The sequence below is a fragment of the Kogia breviceps genome, chromosome X, assembly GCF_026419965.1.
Source record: "Kogia breviceps isolate mKogBre1 chromosome X, mKogBre1 haplotype 1, whole genome shotgun sequence".
NCBI lineage: Eukaryota > Metazoa > Chordata > Mammalia > Artiodactyla > Physeteridae > Kogia > Kogia breviceps.
In genome coordinates, this window is record NC_081330.1 from 123,110,474 (window position 1) to 123,135,178 (window position 24,705).

Genomic DNA, 24,705 nt, shown 5'->3' on the forward strand with positions numbered 1-24,705 from the left:
GAGTGAGATGGGATATTCAGGACATCAACCCAAGTGTGAAACGTTCCAGGGAGCTGGAATGGAAGGTGGTGGAGGCAACATCAGCAAAGCCAGGCTAGCCTCTCCGGGGCTGCTTTTAAATGCAAGATTTCCTCTCACTCTCACACTCATCCTGGGAAGATGTACTTTGATATCAGAGGCACTTAGGGATGAGGAAACTGAGGCTGAAGGAGGTTAATTAACATTCCTGGGTCACACAGGTAGCAAATGTCAGAGAGGGGACTTGAACCCGGGCAGCCTTCGTTCAGAGCCCTCACTCCTGACCACCACTCCCTCAGCTGGGACAAATGGGAGCATTTCCATTCCGTGCCCTTGGGCCAGGGAGAAAGGGGAGTCCTATGCTTCTGGGGACCCATGTTGTTCTGACATCAAGAAACCTCAAGTTGCTGGTAAAATTTAGAGAAGAGCTGGGTTGCTGTAAAGTAACTGATCCTTTTCCAGCTGGAGCTTTCCCCACACAGGAGCTCTTTCCTAGAAAATTGCATCTTTTGGGAAAGGAGGCCACACCCTCAAGAGTCCTAGGTAGGTGTGGTGCTCCTTGGTAGGTTACTGGTCTGTCTTTGTGGCTCTATTCTGAATTTCTCCCATGGTTTTCTATCTCGACCTCTTTTGCAGTTTAGAAGATGGACCTGTCCTTTTCGTTCTATTTTATGGAGCTGCGCTTGGGAGTTGTGTCTTCCAGTGGCGAGGAGAGCCACACAAACTACCCCCAGGGCCTTTGCCATCACTATCCGGGCCGCCCCTCCTGAACCACACCCACGTCCCGAGCTCGATGCCTTCTCGCCGCCGGGACCGGCCGGGACCGGCCGGGACCACCTGCCATGCGCCCGGCAGCCAGGTAGGACTTCTTGTCAGCCTGCTTCCTGCAGGTTCCTGTCAGCAGGCAGGTATGTATAGGTACTAGGATTGAGGGAGGTAGGGCAATTCTGACCTGTGTGGCCACTCTAGTGACAGGTTCTGTGGTGGGGCCCCAGCTGTGACAGTGAGGCCAATGCTAAGTCGGGACAATGGAGAGCTCCCCTGAAGAGCAGCGAGACCCTGACCCGGGGGCGAGGAGACACGGGACACACTAAGGACGGGTTCACCTGATGACACAATTGTGTCTTTGGAAGTTTGTGGTGCCGTCCGTATAAAAAGGTAACTAGGTCCAGAAGAGATTAATGTGATCTTTGAAAGGTCACAGTGAACCTGAGCATTGATTTTTAAGATGCTTTATCAATTAGAGACCAGAGGTTTTTCCTGATGATATTTATTGCATAAATGTAATTATTTTTCTAAAACATATTAAAATAGAAAACATGTTCTTTTGATCAATTTATACAAAGAAAATACCAATATAGTAATAAAAATACTGAAAATATATGAAAAGCACCAGAACATTAGAGAAATTACACAGGCAACAGTTCTAGGAATATATTTTTTTTTTTTTTGCAATTGTACAATAAAGTGCTATTAAATCCAGTCAAAATTAGTGGCAAGATATAAAAACAGTTATGGTATATTATGAAATTTGAGGCTAGGTTTACCAGCAATTGTATTTTTAGGCTACTTGCCTATAATGATATTTCATTAATTAATGTCTTCATGGAAACTCTATGAATTTCCATTCCAAGTGAAAATAATTTAAATCTGAACGTTGGTCCTTGGTAATTTGGTCATGAACAGGTAATGACATATTAAAAAATAAAATTATTAATTATAGCATACTCATACAAACGTGATTAAATAAAATCAAACGAAGACACAATAAAATCAAATGTAAATAGATGTGATCAATTAAGACAAGTACAAAAGTTTAGATGCCTTTGATTTTATGGTTAATTTTCAGTAAATTTTGCTTAGTCACATTTAACAGACACACAAATGTTAACAAGAATGTTATTAAATTCAACTGGCCAGACATCAGGGAAGAACATTTTAGGGAGTCGATGTAATCTTCATGTGAAACATTAAAGGGACCCCGTTAGGACAATACATTTCCAATTTGGACTATTTCCTCGCTTATTTGCTGAAGAACAAAACACATACACAGATACTTGAGTATAACAAAACCAGGAATCTAATATATAAGGGGAAACCGCTGTGCACACACACAGGGAGATACTATGGACAGTACATAGGGTGGGCTGCAGTCACTTTCACGTCTGGAGGTGGCAAACTGAAACAGAAAAACCCAAATTAAGACAAAGTATCAGACCAGTGTCCATTGAAGGTTTTATTTCCTAGGCCAATTTTGAAGGGACTCTCTTTTTTCATTCTTCATAACGCCATTTTGGAATCATCCCGTTCTCAAGATGAAAGCCGCCAGCACTACAACCTCAGAATAAAACATTCTCCAAACGTGGCTCAATCAGAACTCAACATTTATTTTACAGGCAGACTACTGTTTTCTTTCATATGAAGTAGATTTATATGTGAACCAACATGGACCGAAACTGGTTATATTAAATGAGAAAACAAACTACTTTCATTAGGCTCTGCTCCTGCGAGGTGTATCATGTTACAAATTGAGGAACCGTCCTCAGTATTGCTGTGACAAAGGCAGAATGTATCAAGTGAGTCAATTAATCCTAGTCTGAAGTTTTTACAGTATTTTTCACTCTTAAAGGGAGAAGTGACACTTTCGATTTATTTTCTCACCCTTACCAATACTCCAGTCTTTCGTCAAATTCCCTTCTCGTGGCTGATTTTAGCAAGGAACTGAAATGGAAATGAATTATACTGCTATGCATCTCAAAAACTAACTTTTCCAAAAAATTTTATCTAACTCCTTTCATTGAGAAAGGAGGGTGAAGATGGTCCAATGGAGGATAAGGCCTTTTATAATAAGTGAAGCAAAGGGGTCCGTGTCCAGCCAGAGAGAGCAACGTGAAACTGTGTAAAAAAAAGACTGGAGAGGTTCTTCTTCTGGACGTTACTGACTGACAGAATTTAGAGAAAATCCAACCAGACTTAGTTCCCCAAATCCTAGCTAAATGAGAGTGTGAGTGTTCATTAAAGAGTCTGAGATTAATAAAAGGCAGGCCAGGCCGTTAAGGAAGACGGATAAGAAACAAAGGCTAAAGGTGGTTTGGCATTAAGTAGTTGTACATTCCAAAAGAACATCGACTAGCATCTGTTAGTAGTTCTCAAAATTACAAAGTCATGGTTACAGAAATTACTCTGTATGTTTTTTCAATATACATGTTCTTCTATATACATAGTATAGAAAAGCTAATAAGTTGGCTCAGCTATAATACTTCTGTCAAAAAAAAAGCAGACGACAGTTTTTGGCTGCAACAAAGCACGTTACTTTTCCGTTCAGCTAACATATATACATGATAAAACAAGCTTTAAAAGTATTAAATCAAAAGGGTAAAATAAATTATCTCTATCAAGTCACAAAACAGATATGCCTTTACTTACTTGATGAACTACCTATAGTCTCTCATGATCAATACCTTCAGCGTTTCCTTATTCTAACAGTGTATTTTCAAGACGTGTTTCAGTTCCCCCCTAAATGCCGTACATTTCCTTGGAGGAAGCACAGACGTGTGACACTTTCAGCACGGTGGAGAAGTTCTGGGTGTTACCTTTGCCAACTAATGAACGGAAAAGCCATGTTTCCTACCGAGCACCACTTCTTTAACTGTACAACAAACAGAAGAAAGAGATGACAAAAGCAAGCGAGAGCACTGTTAAGGAAAGCAGCCACTGCTGGAACCAGATACAACGCTGAACTTGGTCTTCGAGCTTCCTATTGCTTTCTAGTAAACGATTGAGCTGAAGAGGGGAAAAAAGGACGAAAGGTTTGTATCAATAAAACAATACAATAATCAGGTGCATGACAAACAGGAATATTAGAAATCCCACCAACATTTACGGGATAGAGTCCATCCACTCTGAAAGGCTGGCAGCTGGAAACGCAATGCAGAATTAGATTTGGTTGGCGAACGGATGTGTATCTGTTTATTCTCATTTTGAAAAGGTCTGATTCTCTAGTTGAGAAAGGAACAAAGCAGTCATTTCCTGGAGGTACTGAAACCAGCTCTTCAGAAAGAGAGCCCCTCCACCTTTTTCAAATTTAAATGCACTACGTGGTACCTTGTCCCTGAGATCAAGTTCTTTGATACCCCCCAAAGCACCATGCACTTTGTTAGAAGGTCCCTAGTCCAAACAAGTAGCCAGAGCTTTCAGAAAGTTAGTTAGAAGATCTCCAAAAGTAACTCACCACTTACCATTTCTGATCTGGCTTCCCTTCACAAAGAAGAGAGCATTTCTGTCGTGTCTACATCAAAGGCTTTCTTTATGTCCGTGGGGAAAAAATGGATTTCTAATGTTGATTAACAGTAAAGACTTCTAGTTAGGAAGAAAGAACACTTACTTGTAGGTAGAGATCTTCACTGGTTTTATCTGACGTGTTAAAGGCATGGTCTTTTAATGTAAGAGTGGTTGGCTTAGTGCTCTCAACAATATGGCATCTTAACCTATGAAAGTACAAAGGAAACATAACTTCTTAAAGTCTTTAATGAATTTTTGAAAAGTAAAATGAAAACAGTTATACACAGAAGTGTATGTAACAGAGGTGAAAGTACTCATTGCTCTCCCAGATACACCTAAGGGAGCAGCTAGCTCAGTGTGTGTTTATCTTTGAAAGGGAGCAGAATTTGTCACCCCAAGACGTGCCTCTGTGGCACAAGGTTTATCTTGAGCTGGTTATTTTTTAAGCAAAAGCAGACAAAAATAGAAAGCCTTTTCACTTCTCAGTAAAAGCTCTGAAAAGGGAACAGAAGTTTACCTTTTTGTGAGACATGAACAGTTACAAGGGAAATCTCCATTTGTAAGGGTGTCTCCCTCTCTATCAGTGGAGAAGGCAGAGACTTCAATCCGCAGGACAACCTCAGCCGGTGTATGTTGTGCTTTTCCCGCCATCCTCCCAGAACTGGCTCCCTCACCCCCAACATTATCTTTTCTCTTTAGCTGGAGGTGGTATTTAAGGTGGGCCATTGCAGGAAGTTTTATTGTTTTCCTGGGTATCTCAAGTGTACAGGAGGTATACATGCTATTAAACTTCTGTTTTTTTTTCCTGTTTTCTTCTGTTCATCTGTCTATAATTACGGGCGGATGGCAGGGGTGGGGATCTTAGCCAAGAACCTAGAAAAATGGAAAATTATTTTTCCTCTCCTACAGTTTGGCAACGTACCATGGGAGCTGCTGAGATACCATACTCACTTGGGAACCTGCAGATGGGATTCTGGAAAACTGGCAGAAGCCCGAGAAGGGTAGGAATTCTTACCAAAGTCAGCTCTCCTGGATCTGAGTCTGGTGCAGTTGAGAGGAAGGTAAAAATTTCACCTTGTCCCTTCTTTTCCAAATTGAGATTAGCAGGAGAAAATATTTGTGTCGGCTAGTTCCTTAGGTATTGTGACTTTGGTAGAGATTTTTATTATGAGTATTTTTGTCTTCTACTGGTCCTCTTTCCTCCCAGAGATGGTCATTGTTTTCTTTTCTGTCTTTTGTGTTGTCATAAGGAGAACCATAGGACCGATGAGATTTTCCTTTTGTTTTATTCTGTCTTGAGAGCTTGGCTTTATGACCAGTGAGAATATTCTCTCTGGCCTCTGCCAGGTGGATGATGCATGTGTCTGCATGCATCTGGTGACCACCTGAATAGGCCGGGGATCCGAGACACTAACTGCTAAGCAGCACTCTCTGATGGGAGCGGCTCTCGTGGGCGTCTATCATAAGGGCCCCTCGTCATCTCAACCTTCTTGTCTTATTTAGGGCTGGAAAAGTCCTATTCCAGTAGTGCTTACCCAGCGTTGCAGGTTTGTAACTGAAGGCATATCACATTCTTATGGCAAACTGGAGACACTTTTCACGACCCCATGCTTAGCACCTGTGACAATGAAGGCCTTTGCTTTCTTAGGCTAACTCTGGGAGTGAGCTTTCTGAATCTTGCGAGGGCTGCATCTTCTGCACCCCCTTTTGGGATGCCTCTTGCATCCATGGTTAAGCCATAAAAAGGCTTATAGAGGGGCTTCCCTGGTGGCGCAGTGGTTGAGAGTCCGCCCGCCGATGCGGGGGACGCGGGTTCGTGCCCCGGTCCGGGAGGATCCCACGTGCCGCGGAGCGGCCGGGCCCGTGAGCCGTGGCCGCTGAGCCTGCGCGTCCGGAGCCTGTGCTCCGCAATGGGAGAGGCCACAACAGGGAGAGGCCCGTGTACGGCAAAAAAAAAAAAAAAAAAAAAAAAAAAGGCTTATAGGTTTGAGTTGCTATTGAGATTTACTACATCAATGGCCAAATGATGGATCTTTTGAATTGGAAAAACGTCTGTGTTTAAACATTTTTTAGAGAGCTCTCAGCCTAAACAACTGTCTTCTTGGGATCTATGGAAAGACCAACTTGAAAGGAGGACATGAAGGAGTACGGTGGCCAGCCTCAGGGACGTCCTTAGTAAGATGAAATGACAAAGCTCTTTTTACCTCCACTTTCAGAAGATAGCTACCAAATTTAGAGAAGATTTAAAAAGATTAGTGGCCATTCAGTTCCCCACTCATAGGGACCTTGATTGGCTACTAAGGGGTGTTCTTCACACCCATGATTATACTGTAGTTATCAGACAAGCCAGATGGCCCCCTAGGGAAAACAGGCACACTCACAAGGGCAGCATGACCAGAATTCCTCCCAAATTATCAGGAAATGGACCAGCTGAAGGCCAATATTCAGGGGCTGACAGAAGCAATAGTAGGGGCTTTTTCCTCTAAGGTGAATTGGTCCAAGGGTGAATTGTGCACTCAGAAAAAGGAGAGCATTCAAAGGGCCTTCGTTGAACGCTTTATATAGACTTTGTAAAGGCACGCTGCATTAAGCCCTGAAACTCCGGAACACAGAAATCATTTGATTTCCATCTTAATTGGAAATCTCCCTGATATAAAGCAAATCGAAGAAAATGTAGTTGGATGGGCAGGTCAGTCCCTTGATGCCATTCAGGCTGCAATCCAATTTTTGGAGGAATTAAAAGCAACTGCTTTGTCTTGTAAATCCTCACAAAACCAGAAATTCGGCTCTAGAAAGCAATTCAAAGTTCACCTATTCTAACCATTCCAACCTGCCCTATTTATCTCAAAATACTTGTAGGTATTATAAAAGACCAGGTCATTGGAAACAGAACTGTTCTGTACTTAGAAAAGTAAGAAAAAATTTAAAGGGTAGTTACTCTAAACCTCTGATAATAGGTAAAGTACCCCCAAACTCTAGGAAAGAACCTTACTTTCTCTGTCCCTTTGAGATGTAAATTTTCTACTCCACCTTCTCTAGGACCTGATAGCCAGCTCTTAGAAATGCAAACTTTAGGAAAACGAAGCTCATCCAAAGTTAAAAAAAAGGAGCTTTTTTGAATTGGGACAAATGAAAAAAGCAAAACAAAAACACCCCGCACATATATTAGTTTAAAAAAAACCCCTAAGCTGTAGCACTCTGAGCAGGTAAGCTTATTCAAACTGCCAGAAACACAGTTCAGATCCAGCTGTTCTTCTATAAGCTAGTGAGTTTTGTGTCATTGTACCTAATTCATGGCTAAAATTTTGGAACCAAAGCTATAAGGTCTTTGGTTTGCATCTGTATGTTTACATGTGTTTATAGATGTATGTTATAAATGTGTGATATTTTTCTACCACTGAATGGTACTGCCAAGCTTAATTCATAAAAACTATTCAACCGGCTTAAAGAAAAATAAGTGCTTTTCAAATGAAATGTTCCTAAAACCCTCAGAAATACAGAAACTAACCCCCAATTTTTTTCAAGTTCACATGATCTGGGATAATCTTTGGTAAATAAAAGCTGGGTTAAATCAAGACAGTATGGTACTGGCACAAAAACAGAAACATGGATCAATGGAACAGGATAGAAAGCCCAGCGATAAACCCATGCACATATGGTCACCTTGTCTTTGATAAAGGAGGCAAGAATACACAGTGGTGAAAAGACAGCCTCTACAGTAAGTGGTGCTGGGAAAACTGGACAGCTACATGTAAAAGTATGAAATTAGAACACTCCCTAACACCACACACAAAAATAAACTCAAAATGGATTCGAGACCTAAATGTAAGACCGGACACTATAAAGCTCTTAGAGGAAAACACAGGAAGAACACTCTTTGACATGAATCACAGCAAGGTCCTTTTTTGACCCACCTCCTCGAGGAATGCAAATAAAAACAAAAAGAAACAAAGGGGACCTAATGAAACGTACAAGCTTTTGCACAGCAAAGGAAACCATAAACAAGACCAAAAGACAACCCTCAGAATGGGAGAAAATATTTGCAAACGAATCAGTGGACAAAGGATTCATCTCCAAAATATACAAGCAGCTCAATATCAAAAAAACCCCAAACAACCCAATCCAAAAATGGGCAGAAGACTTAAATAGACATTTCTCCAAAGAACATATACAGATTGCCAGCAGACACGTGAAAGGATGCTCAACATCACTAATCATTAGAGAAATGCAAATCAAAACTACAATGAGATATCACCTCACACGGGTCAGAATGGCCATCATCAAAAACTCCAAATGCTGGAGAGGGTGTGGAGAAAAGGGAACCCTCTTGCACTGCTGGTGGGAATGGAAACTGATACAGCCACTATGGAGAACAGTCTGGAGGTTCCTTAAAAAACTAAAAAATAGAACTACCATACGACCCAGCAATCCCACTACTGGGCATATACCCTGAGAACACCATAATTCAAAAAGAGGGGGTTTCCCTGGTGGCACAGTGGTTGAGAGTCCGCCTGCCAATGCAGGGGATACGGGTTTGTGCCCTGGTCTGGGAGGATCCCACATGCCGCGGAGCAGCTGGTCTCCTGAGCCATGGCCGCTGAGCCTGTGCTCCGCAACGGGAGAGGCCAGCGTACAGCAAAAAAAAAAGAAAAAAGGTTCTAAAGAACCCAGGGGCAGGACAGGAATAAAGATGCAGACGTAGAGAATGGACTAGAGGACACGGGGAGGGGAAAGGGTAAGCTGGGATGAAGTGAGAGTGGCATGGACATATATACACTACCAAATGTAAAATAGCTAGTGGGAAGCGGCCGCATAGCACAGGGAGATCAGCTCGGTGCTTTGTGACCACCCAGAGGGGTGGGATAGGGAGGGAGACACAAGAGGGAGGGGATATGGGGATATATGTATAGCTGATTCACTCTGTTATACAGCAGAAACTAACACACCATTGTAAAGCAATTATACTCCAATAAAGATGTTAAAAAAATAATGTCTTTGGTAACTTGAAACTTTAGAGTTTTGCTAAGTTAAATGATAGGAAATTCACTGAATATCTAGATCATTTCCAAATAAGATAAAATACTGAAACATTAATTACTACACATGGGTTTATCTACTTCTGGCTTATTACAGAATGAAAGATATTTGGGGTACATTAGTAAACATATCTTGTGCCACAATGAAAAACTATACTATGAGGAAGTATCTATTTCTAGAAATTATGAAATATATTCATAAATTTGCTAATCTAAAGAATGCTGGTTTAACAGACTGTAAGTGCTTATTTATTAGTTTTCACTAGAAAGTAAGGTTTCTAAGGATTATTAAAACGACTAGAAATAAGTATATCAACCCTGTACATAAGAATTAGGATGTGTTTTTGGCCAAGAGAAGTTACTGGGAGATGCATTTTTGTTAAGGGAAGTGAAAGTGATTTTATCTTAAAGTAAAGCTATAGTTATTGGAGTAGAAAGGAGGAGAATAAAGGACAAACTAAATGGATACAGAAAGTTGGGAAGAGAGAGAAGGAGAAAATTTTACCTTGTGTAGTCAAGCTGGCTAAAATTGAATGAATTTAAGGGTTTTAAAAATCAGCTTAATAACAGTGTAATTACATAAAACTAAATTGTTTTTTGCTAAAAGGACGGTTTTATTGCGCTATTGGTCTGCTCTGCTCTGCTCCTGATAAGAGACTGTGGAAGGTTGTTCTTTACCTTTTTAAGTAATCTGCCTAGAAAGCAAAGATTTTGCATTTTATCAAAATAATTTCCTGTGCTTCATGTTATCTTTATCATCAGGTCTTTGATTAAAAGACTCAGTTTTAAGATTAAGAGCTAAGTTTTGCTCGCAACTATGTGACCTTCTGTATTTGCCTTTGAAATGTTTTTAACGGCCACTTTGGTTAACTGGATAATTGTTTCATAATGATTTATGATTCTATTTAGTCAAGTGTCCAAAAACTTTTGATATTTCTGACAAACTTCCCCAAATCAAATTCTAAATGAAGTCTTTTTGACGTCAAACTAACTTTGGGATTTTCCCCAGGGCCCCTGGAACATCTCAAAAGATGTGTGCTCTCTCTTTATAAAAAGATATTAGACCACTTAGGCTTACTTGATATGTTAAATTATGTGGGACACATTGTCAAATAAGAATACTAAGCCTTCTTGATTGTATTTGTATAGATTACATGTTTCACCTTATTCACAAAAAGGACTCTGCCAAGGACTCTAGAACACAGGTTTCTGATAACTTTAAGATTGTATAACTGAGCTGGGTAAGAATTTCCAGAACTAATGGAAAAAACTGAATTCACGCAGAACAAAAATTAGTAACGTGGGGCTGAAGGAACTGATGAGAATGATTATAATTTTTATGACTTTTTGTTTGAAACATGTTTTGTTTCTCCAGATTTAAGGACAACTTTTCCTCTTAAGCTATCTATGATTTACTGCAATTTGGTGAATTATACCTTTGTAAGCAGAATTGAGGCAATTTTTCTCCATAACTGATCCCTCCAGAATTTAGAAACTCTTAGTGAATGTTCTCATTTTCATGGTGATATAGTTATTTGCACAAGTTCAGTGAGCATCTGTTCTCCTTCTAACAGGACACAATTGGAAACATGGTTGTATTATCAAGGTTTTGACTTGAATGTCGTATTTGAAAATGAAATGCATGAAGTCGGGTATGACCGGATGGCTTTAAGGAACTAAAGACCCTTGGAAACAACTGACCTGGTACCTTGCTTAAAGGGTTCCAGACAGCCTTACGAGGTGAGTAAGGAAAGTCACTTCCTGGCAAGCTCAGGAACCTCAGAATATTTTGGGGACCTCAAGAAGAGAGGAATTTGCCTAAATTGGCATAATAACCTTATCCTTGGTTATGGTGCTTTTCCTGATAGCTTTCCTCCACCCCACAACATCCTTCTTTTGTCTTTCGCTGGGAATGGTATTGAAGGTGGGTGGTGGCTTGGGCCATTTGGGAGAGAGACTCAGTCTTCCTGGGTCTCTCCGACATATACAGGAGGTATCCATGTTATGAAACTTCCGTTTCTCTCCTGTTCATCTGTCTGTTGTAACAGTGGGTCTCAGCCAAGAACTCAGAAGGGTAGAGGGGAAATTATTTTTCCTGTCCTACATCCTCCAGCTTCTTAATGCAGGTATAAATAACACAATTACACACAGTGCTCAATAACCTAAGCAAAGTTTTTTTGTATGACATTCAGTAGAATTCACCTGATCTTACCATTTGAAGGAAACGACCCTTTCTAGATGGGAGGCAGTGCTTTCACCTGGGCCTTCAGTACCAAACCACCAAGTCTCCCTGTTTCTGTGAGGTAAGCGATTCTCTTTTGACAGTTACAGAACAGCAAGCCATTAGAAACTGATTTAGAAAGCAAGAGAACAAAGTGACTCATGTATAACGAAACCAAAAAGCAAGAACGAACCCCATAATTTTGAGGTACTGTTTCCTAAGAACTTCAAAAGTAGGCCCTCCTGAAATGTAACTTGAACATTTAAACGTCTACTCCATTTAAAAACATGTCACAACTGGCATGAACCTTATCTCGATCCCTGTTCCTTCTAACTTGCTCAGGAAGAATTTCACTGTCAATGGTTTATTTTGTCAGGTCAGCCTCTCCTTCTGAGATGGTCCTTCCTGTGGTTTTAAACAACGCTCAAGAATCTCCCATTACAAAATCCCAAACAACCCCTTCTCAACAACACAGTCGTCCTTCCAACTACGACCCTGGTCCCTCCCCCACAAGCCAAACCTCCAGAAGTCTTACTACCTCTGTTTCTTTGGCATCTGGCTCCTACCAACTGAAAGCGCGCCCCGTGAGGTCATCAGTTACCTCCATCACGTCACCAGCAACGGCCCCCTCTCATCCTTGACTGACACTGGCAGCACTTTGTTCCTCCTTTGAGAAACACACTCTAACCCGGGCCTTAATGACACAGCTCACCTACTGCTTTCCCTCCTGACTCCCTGTATTGTCCTCCCTTCAGCTGCCTCCTAAATATTCCTCGGAGCTGTGTCAAACTTTCACCCTCTCTTGCTGGGTACAAGTTAGACCCAGCCTAGGGGAGATAAAGCTCGTCTTCCCAGGCCCATTCTTCTTCTTCTTGTTCTCCTGCCCTCGGTGAAGTGCCCGCAAAGGGTAATCTTGTCCGAGGCATTTCAGATCAAGTCGATGTTCTCCCACTGGGTTTACTGCTCCTCTGGGTGCTGTCTGCCTCCAACATTCTTCCTTACTGTGGATCCTCTCACACTCTGTTCCAGCCACATCTGTATTCTTTCAACTCCTTATCTGAAGATTCAACTCAACCCCAACCCCTTACTAGGTTTCGCAGCTTCTCGTCTATAAAATGGGAAAAATAACTACCTAGGACCTAGGGTTGTTTTACTGACTAAATGAATAAATAAGAATAACACACTTAAATAGAACTTGCTATATGCCAGCGCTAGTCTAAGTGCTGTTAACTCAGTATCACTCTTTCTTTCACCTATGTCTGCCCATAGTCTATTTTTCTACAAAGCCTCCCAGAGTAATCCTTTAAGAAAACAAAAAAAAACAAACACCAAGCTGATCACCTCGTGGCTCTGCTCAGCACCACCTAATGGTTTCTCCTCTCAAGATCAGAAGTTCTCACTATGGCAACGATCTGGCAATCCCTTACTGGATTCAGGCTACACTGACCTCCTTGCTGTTCCTCACCCAGGCCAAGCACACATCTTTTTCATTTATGGTTCCCACTACCTGCAAAGCTCTTTTCCCGGTTATCTATGTGGCCTACTCTCATTTCCTTCAGGTCCTACTCAGATGTCATCAGTGTGGCCATCCTTAACTACTCTCAACTGAGCTTTCTCAGCCTTGGCACCACTGACATTTTGGGCTGGATCATTCTTCGTCATGGGGTGCTGTCCTGTGCATGGTGGGATATTGAGAAGCATCCCTGGATGCTTCTAGATGGGCATCTAGATGCCCAAAGCACCGCACTGTCCAGTTATGACAACCAACCAACAATGTCTCCAGGTATTGACGAGCGCCCCTTGGGGGGCAAAACTGGGCACACTCCGAAAAACAAAACCCCACAACCAACCTTCTCTATTCTCCTTTTCTATACATCTTTTTTGCACACGTGCACAGACATGCATATATATGCCTATACAGTCACAGGGTTTTCTCTTAAATAGGATAATTGGCATACATATTTTTCTGTGAGGTTTTTTTCCTTTTCCCAATAGTATATCACAGATGTCTTTTTCGTGTATCAGAACAAACAGACGTACTACACTCTCTTCACTGGCTTCAGCGTACTCCTTCTCAAATGCATTTCACTCTTAGTTTACTGAGGAACATTTAGGTTCTTTTCCATTTTTCACTACTACAAACCGTTTTTGTGAAACAGTTGTTCACTGCAGCAAACATTCTAGTACATAAGGTGAGCATTCCTACAAAGGTAACTGCTGTAAGAGAAAATCTGTGTGTGTAATTTTGACACATCCAGATTCCTGCATTGGCCAGCAAGCAAATCTCCGCTATTAGCAATCTCCTAGAGAAACTCGAGGTCTTGTAGCCCAAAGCCTTGTAGCGGTTGGGGCCCACAGTGTAAGTCTAGATGCCTGCCAAATGCCAGGAGGAAGGGATGCCTGCTTAGCCCATGTAGGCGCATTCCTTTTTCTTTGGGATTTCTCCCATTGCAATTTGAAACTCTGTAAGGGAAAAGCATACCTGTGCTCCATGACTTTGTTTCTGGGAACTTCTTTCCAGAACTGAGTCAATTCTGCTGGGCCCGTGCCAGATGACTGTTCCATTTCTGCAGCCATGATCAGAAAACGGTCTTGGGCAGAGACTGTTAAACCTGCATTCCAAAAGGGTAACTTATTATATAATAAACAGGAACCTTTACAAAGGGACAAAGGGTTGGCTATGTGGCTTAAGCATTATTCTAGAAAACAACACTAAGGAAAAAGAAGAATAATATGGAACTATCTTAAAAAAGGAAAAAGTTCTCTGAAAGATGAAGAATATTTTTGTTTGAAATTCAATTTTAACTGGCATCAGTTTAAACAATTTTACTTAAAAAAAAATTTGTTTTAATTTTACAGGTGAGAAAACAGATGCCCAGAGTGTGGCGAGGTGACTTGCTGATACCCGGCTAGGCTAATTGCTAGATTCCAGTCCAGCTTTGCTGAGTCATCACCCAGCCCCAGGCCCCCGGCCCCCCATAACATCCCACTGTGGCCAGCCAGGTGACAACTCACCCCCGTGGGGAGACACAACTATATCAACTGATGCACCCGGGTCACAACTGCTGTTGCTTGGCTTCACTCTGTACTTTTCTGGAGCAGTTGTTCTCACCTGTTTACAAAAGACAGTAGTCACATAACCTTTATGCTCTCTGGGGGGAAATGGCTTTAAAATGACTTAAAAATCATTAATAAAGTCTATAAAACAATCTTGGTGGTTTTGTATAGAATATATCTTTTCCCATCTGCAGGAAAAAAGCATCTCAATCTACTAGAAAAAAACACTCATCAGTCTGTCACTTAGCCTTCCTCTTAAATATTTATCCTGTTAATCACCTGAATTTAATAATTCATGTTCAAAAACCAACACGTATTAGAACACGTTACACTAGCGTCCAGAAATTTAAAAGCAGTAATCAAAGGACATCTAGGAAGTAGATGATTTAAGGAAGTAATACCCTACAATATGGGGCAGTGGTGGACTCAGTCCTGTTATACTTAATGCTCAGTGTCAGGTTAGTTTCCAGTATAAACCATACTCTAGAATATACCACACTTGGGGGAAAAATGCACTTTAGATTTCACAGTTTTTTTTTTTTACTCTCTCTATGAATTATTCATACAATGAAAAGTGATTGTCTTTTTATTTTTTTTAAACATTAAACCCTGGGACTAATTTGGACAGTACCCTATTAGTGCACATTGAAGACGAAGATACAGCCCTCAGGGAAAATTTTACGTAAGCTGTGACACACAGAGACAGAAGGCAGTATAAGAAGCCTAAAAATATAAATAAAAACACTGTGCAAGTTCAAAATGATCCATCTTTCAATTTTCACACATGATTTATATCTTTCAGATATTTACCTTAAATGCCACTATGTTTTTCGTTATATTTGTCAACACTATTAAAGCTTTCTTCTCTTCAGATTCTGTACTTCCAAAATACAGTTCTTCTGCTGGGCTAGGTGGCAACAAAAACATAAGCCAATATGTATTGCTCAGAATAAATGACAATCTAATCATCAGCTTGAAGAAAAACATTTGATTAATATTTTACACTCATTTGTATAAAGAGATTTCATCAAAGAAGATTACAAAACAATAGCTAATATATTTTGTATTTTCATCTTACTGATTCAATGCACACTAAAAACTCCTATAGTTTTCCCCAAGATCTAAAAGCAAAAATAGGAAAGAACAGGAGCGAATTAGGAAGATTCTGAATTAGTCCTATAATCGGCACCATCTTAAAGTTTATTTATTAAAACTCTGGTAGGTGATAGATAAAAATCAGAGAAGAAGTTGCTGCTTCAACTTTACCTAATTACAAACATGAGAATGGGGCACATTTTTATACATCAACAGAAACCAGTATAACTTCAAACGATCATCAGGGATATATTTAAGTAACAGAATAAATCCTGACTATAGAAAGGTTTTTTCTAAGTAATATGGAAGGAGAAAAACACAAAATATGGGGTGGGAACTACAGGAAAAAATGGTCAAAAAATCAGTGAGGCTCAAGATGCAAATTTTACTATTGGCCACTGTATTTTAGAAATAAAAAGACTCAAGCAAAGTTTGTGTAGTTTAATTACATGAGCCAAATCAGGTGCCTCCAAATGATGCAAAGGACTGTGATTTTTATTTATTTACTTTTAAAAAAATTTATTTTTACTTTTGGCTGCGTCGGGTCTTTGTTGCTGCACGTGGGCTTTTCTCTAGTTGCAGCGAGGTGCAGCTACTCTTTGTTGCAGTGCATGGGCTTCTCATTGGGTGGCTTAGCTTGTTGCAGAGCACGGGCTCTAGGCACACGGGCTGCAGCAGTTGTGGCACACGGGCTTAGTTGCTCCGCAGCATGTGGGATCGCACCGGAGCAGGGCTCAAACCCGTGTCCCCTGCATTGGCAGGCGGATTCTTAAGTACTGCACCACCAGGGAAGCCCGGACTGATTTTTAGATAAAAAGGTGAGTTCTTCAGATAGCCCTTGACTTTGAGCTCCACCTTTAAATAGATTCATTTTATATCAGGAATATCTGCATATCGGAGATATTTATTCATGTAAAGAACACACATTTTTAAATAAGTGCTCTCCCAGGAAAGCTGTGCCCAGCTTTGGAGAAGACATAAATTAGCAATGGTTGCTGGTGTCTTTGTAAAACCCACTCTGAAATATACCATAGAAAAGACAGGATCTCAGAACTGCTCTCAGTATCCAGCACAAAAACCATGACCATGAAAAGCTCTAGGGAGACAGAGGGGGGTAGGTGGGGGGGTGGGGTGTGTGTGTGTGTGTGTGTGTGTGTGTATCTGTGTAGGATAAACACTGATCTTCTGGAGGGATGGGTGGGCATTGCAGAGTTGGCTTTCTCCCTAGCTGGGTCTTCTAGCCATACTTCGATAGTTATAAGCCAGGACCTATGGTTTTTGACAGGCCTCCAGAGAAAAAACAATAACTTCCAAACTAGTAAAGGCAAAAATGGGAAACAAATTCCAAAGTGGGGGAAACGACAAAGAAAAACCATGGAAAAGAACATGCACGTGTGTTTCCCTCCTTCCCTCTCACACACAGGCTCATGCAGATGGTGAAGATAAATTCAAATAGAACAGTATTCAAAATATATGTAAACAAACCAATCTTGTCCGAGAATTTGATTTGATGTTTAAAATGTCTGGCTCTATTGTTCATGAGTCTTTACCAGTTACATAGAAAGGTTTTAAGTAAAGGGACAGAAAATGATACAGGAGGCCACTACTAAATAAAGTTGGTAAAGCAGTATTAACATGAGGCTGTATAGGTTTACCAACCAAAAGCATCATTAGGGAGAAAGGTCTTTACAAAATGATAAGGAAACTACTGAATTTTTTGGATTGAACAACCTAGAAAGAAAAATAGAGATGTGCTGAAATTTGGCTTTGGTAAAAATCCAATTTTTCTGGTTCAGCTTTAGCTTTTGGAAGGTCAAATTGATAAATGGCTACTTCAGTGTCATTTCTGGCAACCTAAAACTTGTGCAAGTCAAACACTATCAGTAAAATGAGAAAAATATATGTCATTCGGATTTGTTAATATATGAATATTCACTCATTACCGGATGTAGGATAAAGGCCCTTTAAACACACTCAACAGAATAAATAACAAAAAGGTAGCTACAAATATCCACTATATCTGGAAACCAAGGTGAGTCTTCAGATAACCCTTAATTTTATATTTCCACAGTTTCAAACAGTCCAGAAGTTTTCTTAATTTTGCAGTTCCCTCAAAATGATCAAGATACATTATGAAAGCATAGCTAATAAAATCCTCAACTAGTACCTGATGTGTAGTAAGGGCCCTTTAAACACACTCAATGGTTTCTTGAAAGCTTTCATTTTGGAATCAACTTTTTCATTCTCTTCCGCTTTGGAAGTAGGTTCCGTTATGTTAACCTAAAGACAAAAAATATATATATATGAAGAAAGAAAGAAAAAGAAATTGAATTTCACACGGACAGGAAGTTCATTAGGTCAAAAAGTAAGCATTATAGTGCCTCAATCCAAATTACAATCTTTAACATAGGTTTATTATATCTAAATTATATATTTAACATATAAGTAACCTGATGATTGACCTATATTTGAGTGCCTACTATGTAAATAAGCCCCTTTAGAAAATGTAACATGGTCTTTCCCTTAAGAGTTTTTATTTTTATTTTTAATTTTTTTGGCTGCCCCACATGACTTGTGTGATCTTACTTCCTCAGTCAGGGATTGAACCTGGGCTCTCAGCAGTGAGAGCGCAGAGTCCTAACCACTTGACCACCCGGGAATTCCCCTCCCTTTTAAGCGTTTTAAAACCTGTTTTACATTGCAATACATTTATCCCTCTATCAAGCCCCCGATATCTCATAAAAACATAACTAAGTGTTCTTTAACAATGAAAAAGAGAAAGTAGATCGAGGTAATGTTTTGAGTTAATTACTTTTATTTATTTTAGATAGATAAAAAATTTAGATACGAGGATTCTTTTAAGATGTGTTTAGCCAATCTTTATACAAAAGAATGGAATCAACCTTTTATATACTGTAGCACACAACCAGTCAACTAGTGCCATCCTTCCTCTTTCTTTTTACATACAAAGATGTGGAATGGTGGCAAGTGAAGTGAATTACCTAAAATCGCATAGCCAGCGAGTGGTAGAATTGGGGCTAGGTTGCAGCTTTTGTCTCAATTTCATTTTTTTCGTGAAAATTACCTTTTTAAGGGGAAACTGACAGTAACACAATCATAGTCGGGGATGTTAACACCCCACTTTCACCAATGGACAGATCATCCAAGAACAACAGAATACACATTTCTCTCAAGTGCTCATGGAACATTCTCCAGGAGAGATCATATCTTGGGTCAAAAATCAAGCCTGGTAAATCTAAGAAAACTGAAATTGTATCAAGTATCTTTTCTGACCACAACACTATGAGACTAGATATCAATTACAGGAAAAGATCTGTAAAAAATACAAACACATGGAGGCTAAACAATACATTACTTAATAACCAAGTGATCACTGAAGAAATCAAAGAGGAAATCAAAAAATACCTAGAAACAAATGACAGTGAAAACACGACAACCCAAAACCTATGGGATGCAGCAAAAGCAGTTCTAAGAGGGAATATATAGCAATACAATCCTACCTTAAGAAACAGGAAACATCTCAAATAAACAACCTAACCTTGCACCTAAAGCAATTAGAGAAAGAAGAACAAAAAAACCCCAAAGTTAGCAGAAGGAAAGAAATCATAAAGATCAGATCAGAAATAAATGAAAAAGAAATGAAGGAAATGATAGCAAAGATCAATAAAACTAAAAGCTGGTTCTTTGAGAAGATAAACAAAACTGATAAACCATTAGCCAGACTCATCAAGAAAAAGACTCAAATCAACAGAATTAGAAATGAAAAAGGAGCAGTAACAACTGACACTGCAGAAATACAAAGGATCATGAGAGATTACTACAAACAACTATATGCCACTACAATGGACAACCTGGAAGAAATGGACAAATTCTTAGAAAAGCACAACCTTCTGAGACTGAACCAGGAAGAAATAAGATATATAAACAGACCAATGACAAGCACTGATATTGAGACTGTGGTTAAAAATCTTCCGACAAAAGCCCAGCACCAGATGGCTTCACAGGTGAAATCTATCAAACATTTAGAGAAGAGCTAACACCTATCCTTCTGAAACTCTTCCAAAATACAGCGGAGGGAAGAACACTCCCAAATTCATTCTACGAGGCCACCATCACCCTGATACCAAAACCAGACAAAGATGTAACAAAGAAAGAAAACTACAGGCCAATATCACTGATGAACATAGATGCAAAAATCCTGAACAAAATACTAGCAAACAGAATCCAACAGCACAGTAAAAGGATCATACACTATGATCAAGTGGGGTTTATTCCAGGAATGCAAGGACTCTTCAATATACACAAATCAATCAACGTGATACACCATATTAACAGACTGAAGGAGAGAAACCATATGATCATCTCAATAGATGCAGAGAAAGCTTTCGACAAAATTCAACACCCATTTATGAGAAAAACCCTGCAGAGGGCTTCCCTGGTGGTGCAGTGGTTGAGAATCCGCCTGCCGATGCAGGTGACACGGGTTCGTGCCCCGGTCTGGGAGGATCCCACATGTCGCGGAGCGGCTGGGCCCGTGAGCCATGGCCGCTGAGCCTGCGCGTCTGGGGCCTGTGCTCTGCAGTGGGAGAGGCCACAACAGTGAGAGACCCGCCTAAGAAAAAAAAAAAAAAACCTGCAGAAAGTAGGCATAGAGGGAACTTTCCTCAACAAAATAAAGGCCATATATGACAAACTGACAGCCAACATCATCCTCAATGGTGAAAAACTGCAACCATTTCCACTAAGATCAGGAACAAGACAAGGTTGCCTACTCTCACCGCTATTATTCAACATAGTTTTGGAAGTTTTAGCCACAGCAATCAGAGAAGAAAAATAAATAAAAGGAATCCAAATCGGAAAAGAAGAAGTGAAGCTGACACTGTTTGCAGATGACAGGATACTATACATAGAGGATCCTAAAGATGCTATCAGAAAACTACTAGACCTAATTAATGAATTTGGTAAAGTAGCATGATACAAAATTAACACACAGAAATCTCTGGCATTCCTATACACTAATGATGAAAAATCTGAAAATGAAATTAAGAAAACACTCCCATTTACCACTGCAACAAAAAGAATAAAATATCTAGGAATAAACCTACCTAAGGAGACAAAAGACCTATATGCAGAAATTTATGACACCGATGAAAGAAATTAAAGATGACACAAATAGATGGAGAGATATACCATGTTCTTGGATTGGAAGAATCAACATTGTGAAAATGACCGTACTACCCAAAGCAATCTATAGATTCAATGCAATCCCTATCAACCTACCAGTGGCATTTTTCACAGAACTAGAACAAAAAATTTCACAATTTGTATGGAAACACAAAAGAGCCCGAATAGCCAAAGCAATCTGAAGAAAGTAAAACGGAGCTGGAGGAATCAGGCTCCCTGACTTCAGACTATACTACAAAGCTACAGTAATCAAGACAGTATGGTACTGGCACAAAAACAGAAATATAGATCAATGGAACAGGATAGAAAGCCCAGAGATAAACCCACGCACATATGGTCACCTTATCTTTGATAAAGGAGGCAAGAATAATACAGTGGAGAAAAGACAGCCTCTTCAATAAGTGGTGCTGGGAGAACTGGACAGGTACATGTAAAAGTATGAGATTAGAACACTCTCTAACACCATACACAAAAATAAGCTCAAAATGGATTAAAGACCTAAATGTAAGGCCAGACACTATCAAACTCTTAGAGGAAAACATAGGCAGAACACTCTATGACATAAATCACAGCAAGATCCTTTTTGACCCACCTCCTCGAGAAATGGAAATAAAAACAAAAAGAAACAAATGGAACCTAATGAAACTTAAAAGCTTTTGCACAGCAAAGGAAACCATAAACAAGATCAAAAGACAACACTCAGAATGGGAGAAAATAGTTGCAAATGAAGCAACTGACAAAGGATTAATCTCCAAAATTTACAAGCCCCTCATGCAGCTCAATAACAAAAAACCACCCAATCCAAAAATGGGCAGAAGACCTAAAGAGACATTTCTCCAAAGAAGGTATACAGATTGCCAAAAAATACATGAAAGAATGCTCAACATCATTAATCATTAGAGAAATGCAAATCAAAACTACAATGAGATATCATCTCACACTGGTGAGAATGGCCATCATTAAAAAAATCTAGAAACAAGAAATGCTGGAGAGGGTGTGGAGAAAAGGGAACCCTCTTGCACTGCTGGTAGGAATGTAAACTGATACAGCCACTATGGAGAACAGTATGGAGGTTCCTTTAAAAACTATAAATAGAACTACCATATGACCCAGCAATCCCACTACTGAGCATATAGCCTGAGAAAACCATAATTCAAAAAGAGTCATGTACCAAAATGTTCATTGCAGCTCTATTTACAATAGCCAGGAAATGGAAGCAACCTCAGTGTCCATCAACAGATGAATGGATAAAGAAGATGTGGCACATATATACAATGGAATATTACTGAGTCATAAAAAGAAACCAAGTTGAGTTATTTGTAGTGAGGTGGACGGAACTAGAGTCTGTCATACAGGGTGAAGTAAGAAAGAAAAACAAATACCGCATGCTAACATATATATATGGAATCTAAGAAAGAAAAAAGTCATGAAGAGTCTAGGGGTAGGACGGGAATAAAGGCACAGACCTACTAGAGAATGGACTTGAGAATATGAGGAGGGGGAAGGGTAAGCTGTGACAAAGTGAGAGAGTGGCATGGGCATATATACACTACCAAATGTAAAATAGATAGCTAGTGGGAAGCAGCCACATAGCACAGGGAGATCAGCTCGGTGGTTTGTGACCACCTAGAGGGGTGGGATAGGGAGGGTGGGAGGGAGACACAGGAGCGAAGAGATATGGGAATATATGTATATGTATAACTGATTCACTTTGTTATAAAGCAGAAACTAACACATCATTAGAAAGCAATTATACTCCAATAAAGATGTTAGAAAAATTACCTTTTTAAGAAGAGCTGTTTGTTCTTCATTGGAAATTGTTTCCAAGGTTTCTTTGCCATCACTTTCTATATCTTCTTTACTTGAAGCTTCATCCTCACTGGCAATAGGCCCATTTTCACACAACGGTGTCTGGAAGTCATCATCTACCAGTGGTGGATAGCTATACTTGAAAGGATCCTGAGAGAAAAGAACTTTGTATCAGCTTGCTAAGAGGTGGGTGGAGAAATAATTATCTTAGTAAAGTTAAAATCCATTCCTCTGGCCAAGAAAACAGAGTTAATTAGATAGTGAAATTTAAAACAAAGCAAGCATTTTGAAACAGCAAGGGAAAAAGCAAGATGTGGTGTGGGACAAATGGCCAGCCATCTGTAAAAGAACCAAATTGGATCTTTAGCTCATTCTTATTTTTTAAAAAAAATTTATTTTTTATTTTTTTGGCTGGTCGGGTCTTAGTTTTGGCATGTGGGATCTTTTGTTGCAGCGCACAGACTTCTCTCTAGTTGTGGGGTGTGGGTTTTCTCTCTCTAGCTGTGGTGCACGGGCTCCAGGGTGCATGGGCTGTGCAGTTGTGGTGCGCAGGCTCCAGAGTGCATGGGCTGAATAGTTTGCGGTATGTGGGCTCTCTGATCGAGGCACACGAGCTTAGTAGTTGTGGTGCGTGGGCTTAGATGCCCCGCAGCACGTGGGATCTTAGCCCTCCAACCAGGGATTGAACCCGTGTCCCCTGCATTGGAAGGCGTATTCTTTACCACTGGACCACCAGGGAAGTCCACAGCTCATTCTTTATACCAAAAAGATTTCAGATGAATAAAAGCTTTAAATGTATGTGTATATTTTTAAAAAACGACATAAGCTCCAGAACAACACATAGGAGGATTAAAAAAACAACAAAACCCCCAAAAGCAGAAAACCTAAGTAAGGGAAGGCCTTTTCTAAGTAAAACATGAAACCTAGAAGGCATAAAAATATTGACAAAAATTGAGCACGCCAAAATGAAACATTTCTGATTGAGGGCAGTGACAAGATGGCAGAGTAGAAGGACATGAGCTCACCTCCTCTCATGAAAACACCAAAATCACAACTAACTGCTAAACAAACATTGACAAAAAAACACTGGAACTTACCAAAAAAGATATTCTACATCCAAAGACAAGAAGCCATAACGAGACGATAGGAGGGGTGCAATCATGATAAAATCAAATTCCATACATGCTGGGTGGGCTACCCACAAACTGGAAAATAATTAGATGGCAGAGGTTCTCCCACAGGAGTGAAAGTCCCAAGCCCCACATCAGGCTGCCCAGCCTGAGGGTCTGGCATCAGGAGGAGCCCCCAAGAGCATCTGGCTTTGAAGGCCAACAGGGTTTGATCACAGGAATTCCACAGGACTGGGGGAAACAGAAACTCCACTCTTGGAGGATGCACATAAGGTCTAATGGGCACCAGGACCCACAGGAAAATGCAGTGACCTCATAGGAGCCTGGGCCAGACCTACCTACCTATTAGCATAGTATTGGAGGGTCTCCTTATGAGGCGGGGGGCAGCTGTGGCTCACTGTGGGGACAAAGACACTGCTGATGGTAGTTCTGGAGAATGCTCATTGGCGTGAGCTCTCCTGGAGGCTGCCATTTTCTCACCAAGACCTGGCCCCACCCAACACCCTGCAGGCTCCAGTGCTGGGATGCCTCGGGCCAAACCACCAACACAGTGGGAACACAGCCCCACCCATCAGCAGACATTCCGCCTAAAGTCTTCCTGAGCCCACAGCTGCTCACCAGAGGGACAAGACCCAGCTCCATATACCAATGGGCAGGAACCAGTACCTCCCACCTGGAAACCTGCACAAGCCTCTAAAATAAATGGGCTTTTTTTGGGCCGCAACGTGTGGCTTGTAGGATCTTAGTTTCCCCAACCAGGAACTGAATGTGCACCCTCAGCAGTGAAAGCATGGACTCCTAACCACCGGACTGCCAGGGAATTCCCTGCAAAAGCCTCTTAGACTGGCCTCAT

At 40.5% G+C, this 24,705-nt stretch overlaps 1 protein-coding gene and 1 long non-coding RNA gene across 3 annotated transcripts in view; one reads left to right on the forward strand and one right to left on the reverse strand.

The window, feature by feature from the left end:
• Positions 1 to 1,833: 1,833 nt before the first annotated feature.
• The window catches only part of MOSPD2 (motile sperm domain containing 2), a 62,379-nt gene continuing 39,507 nt past the window's right edge, over positions 1,834 to 24,705 (reverse strand). The window contains exons 9-15 of one of the 2 annotated variants that reach the window (XM_059050846.2): positions 22,696 to 22,872; positions 17,876 to 17,988; positions 15,424 to 15,520; positions 14,572 to 14,668; positions 14,039 to 14,168; positions 4,403 to 4,505; positions 1,834 to 3,801 (exon numbers count right to left, since the gene is read on the reverse strand). In XM_059050846.2, the coding sequence (XP_058906829.1) occupies positions 3,664 to 3,801; positions 4,403 to 4,505; positions 14,039 to 14,168; positions 14,572 to 14,668; positions 15,424 to 15,520; positions 17,876 to 17,988; positions 22,696 to 22,872 (855 nt within the window). In that variant the 3' untranslated portion in view covers positions 1,834 to 3,663. The remainder of the gene's footprint in view (positions 3,802 to 4,402; positions 4,506 to 14,038; positions 14,169 to 14,571; positions 14,669 to 15,423; positions 15,521 to 17,875; positions 17,989 to 22,695; positions 22,873 to 24,705) is intronic. The other variant, XM_059050847.2, reaches the window with a different exon arrangement.
• On the forward strand, positions 3,560 to 12,861 carry LOC136793467 (uncharacterized). The gene is made up of 3 exons (XR_010838735.1): positions 3,560 to 3,827; positions 5,209 to 5,360; positions 10,910 to 12,861. It is a non-coding gene; the product is annotated as an uncharacterized lncRNA (long non-coding RNA).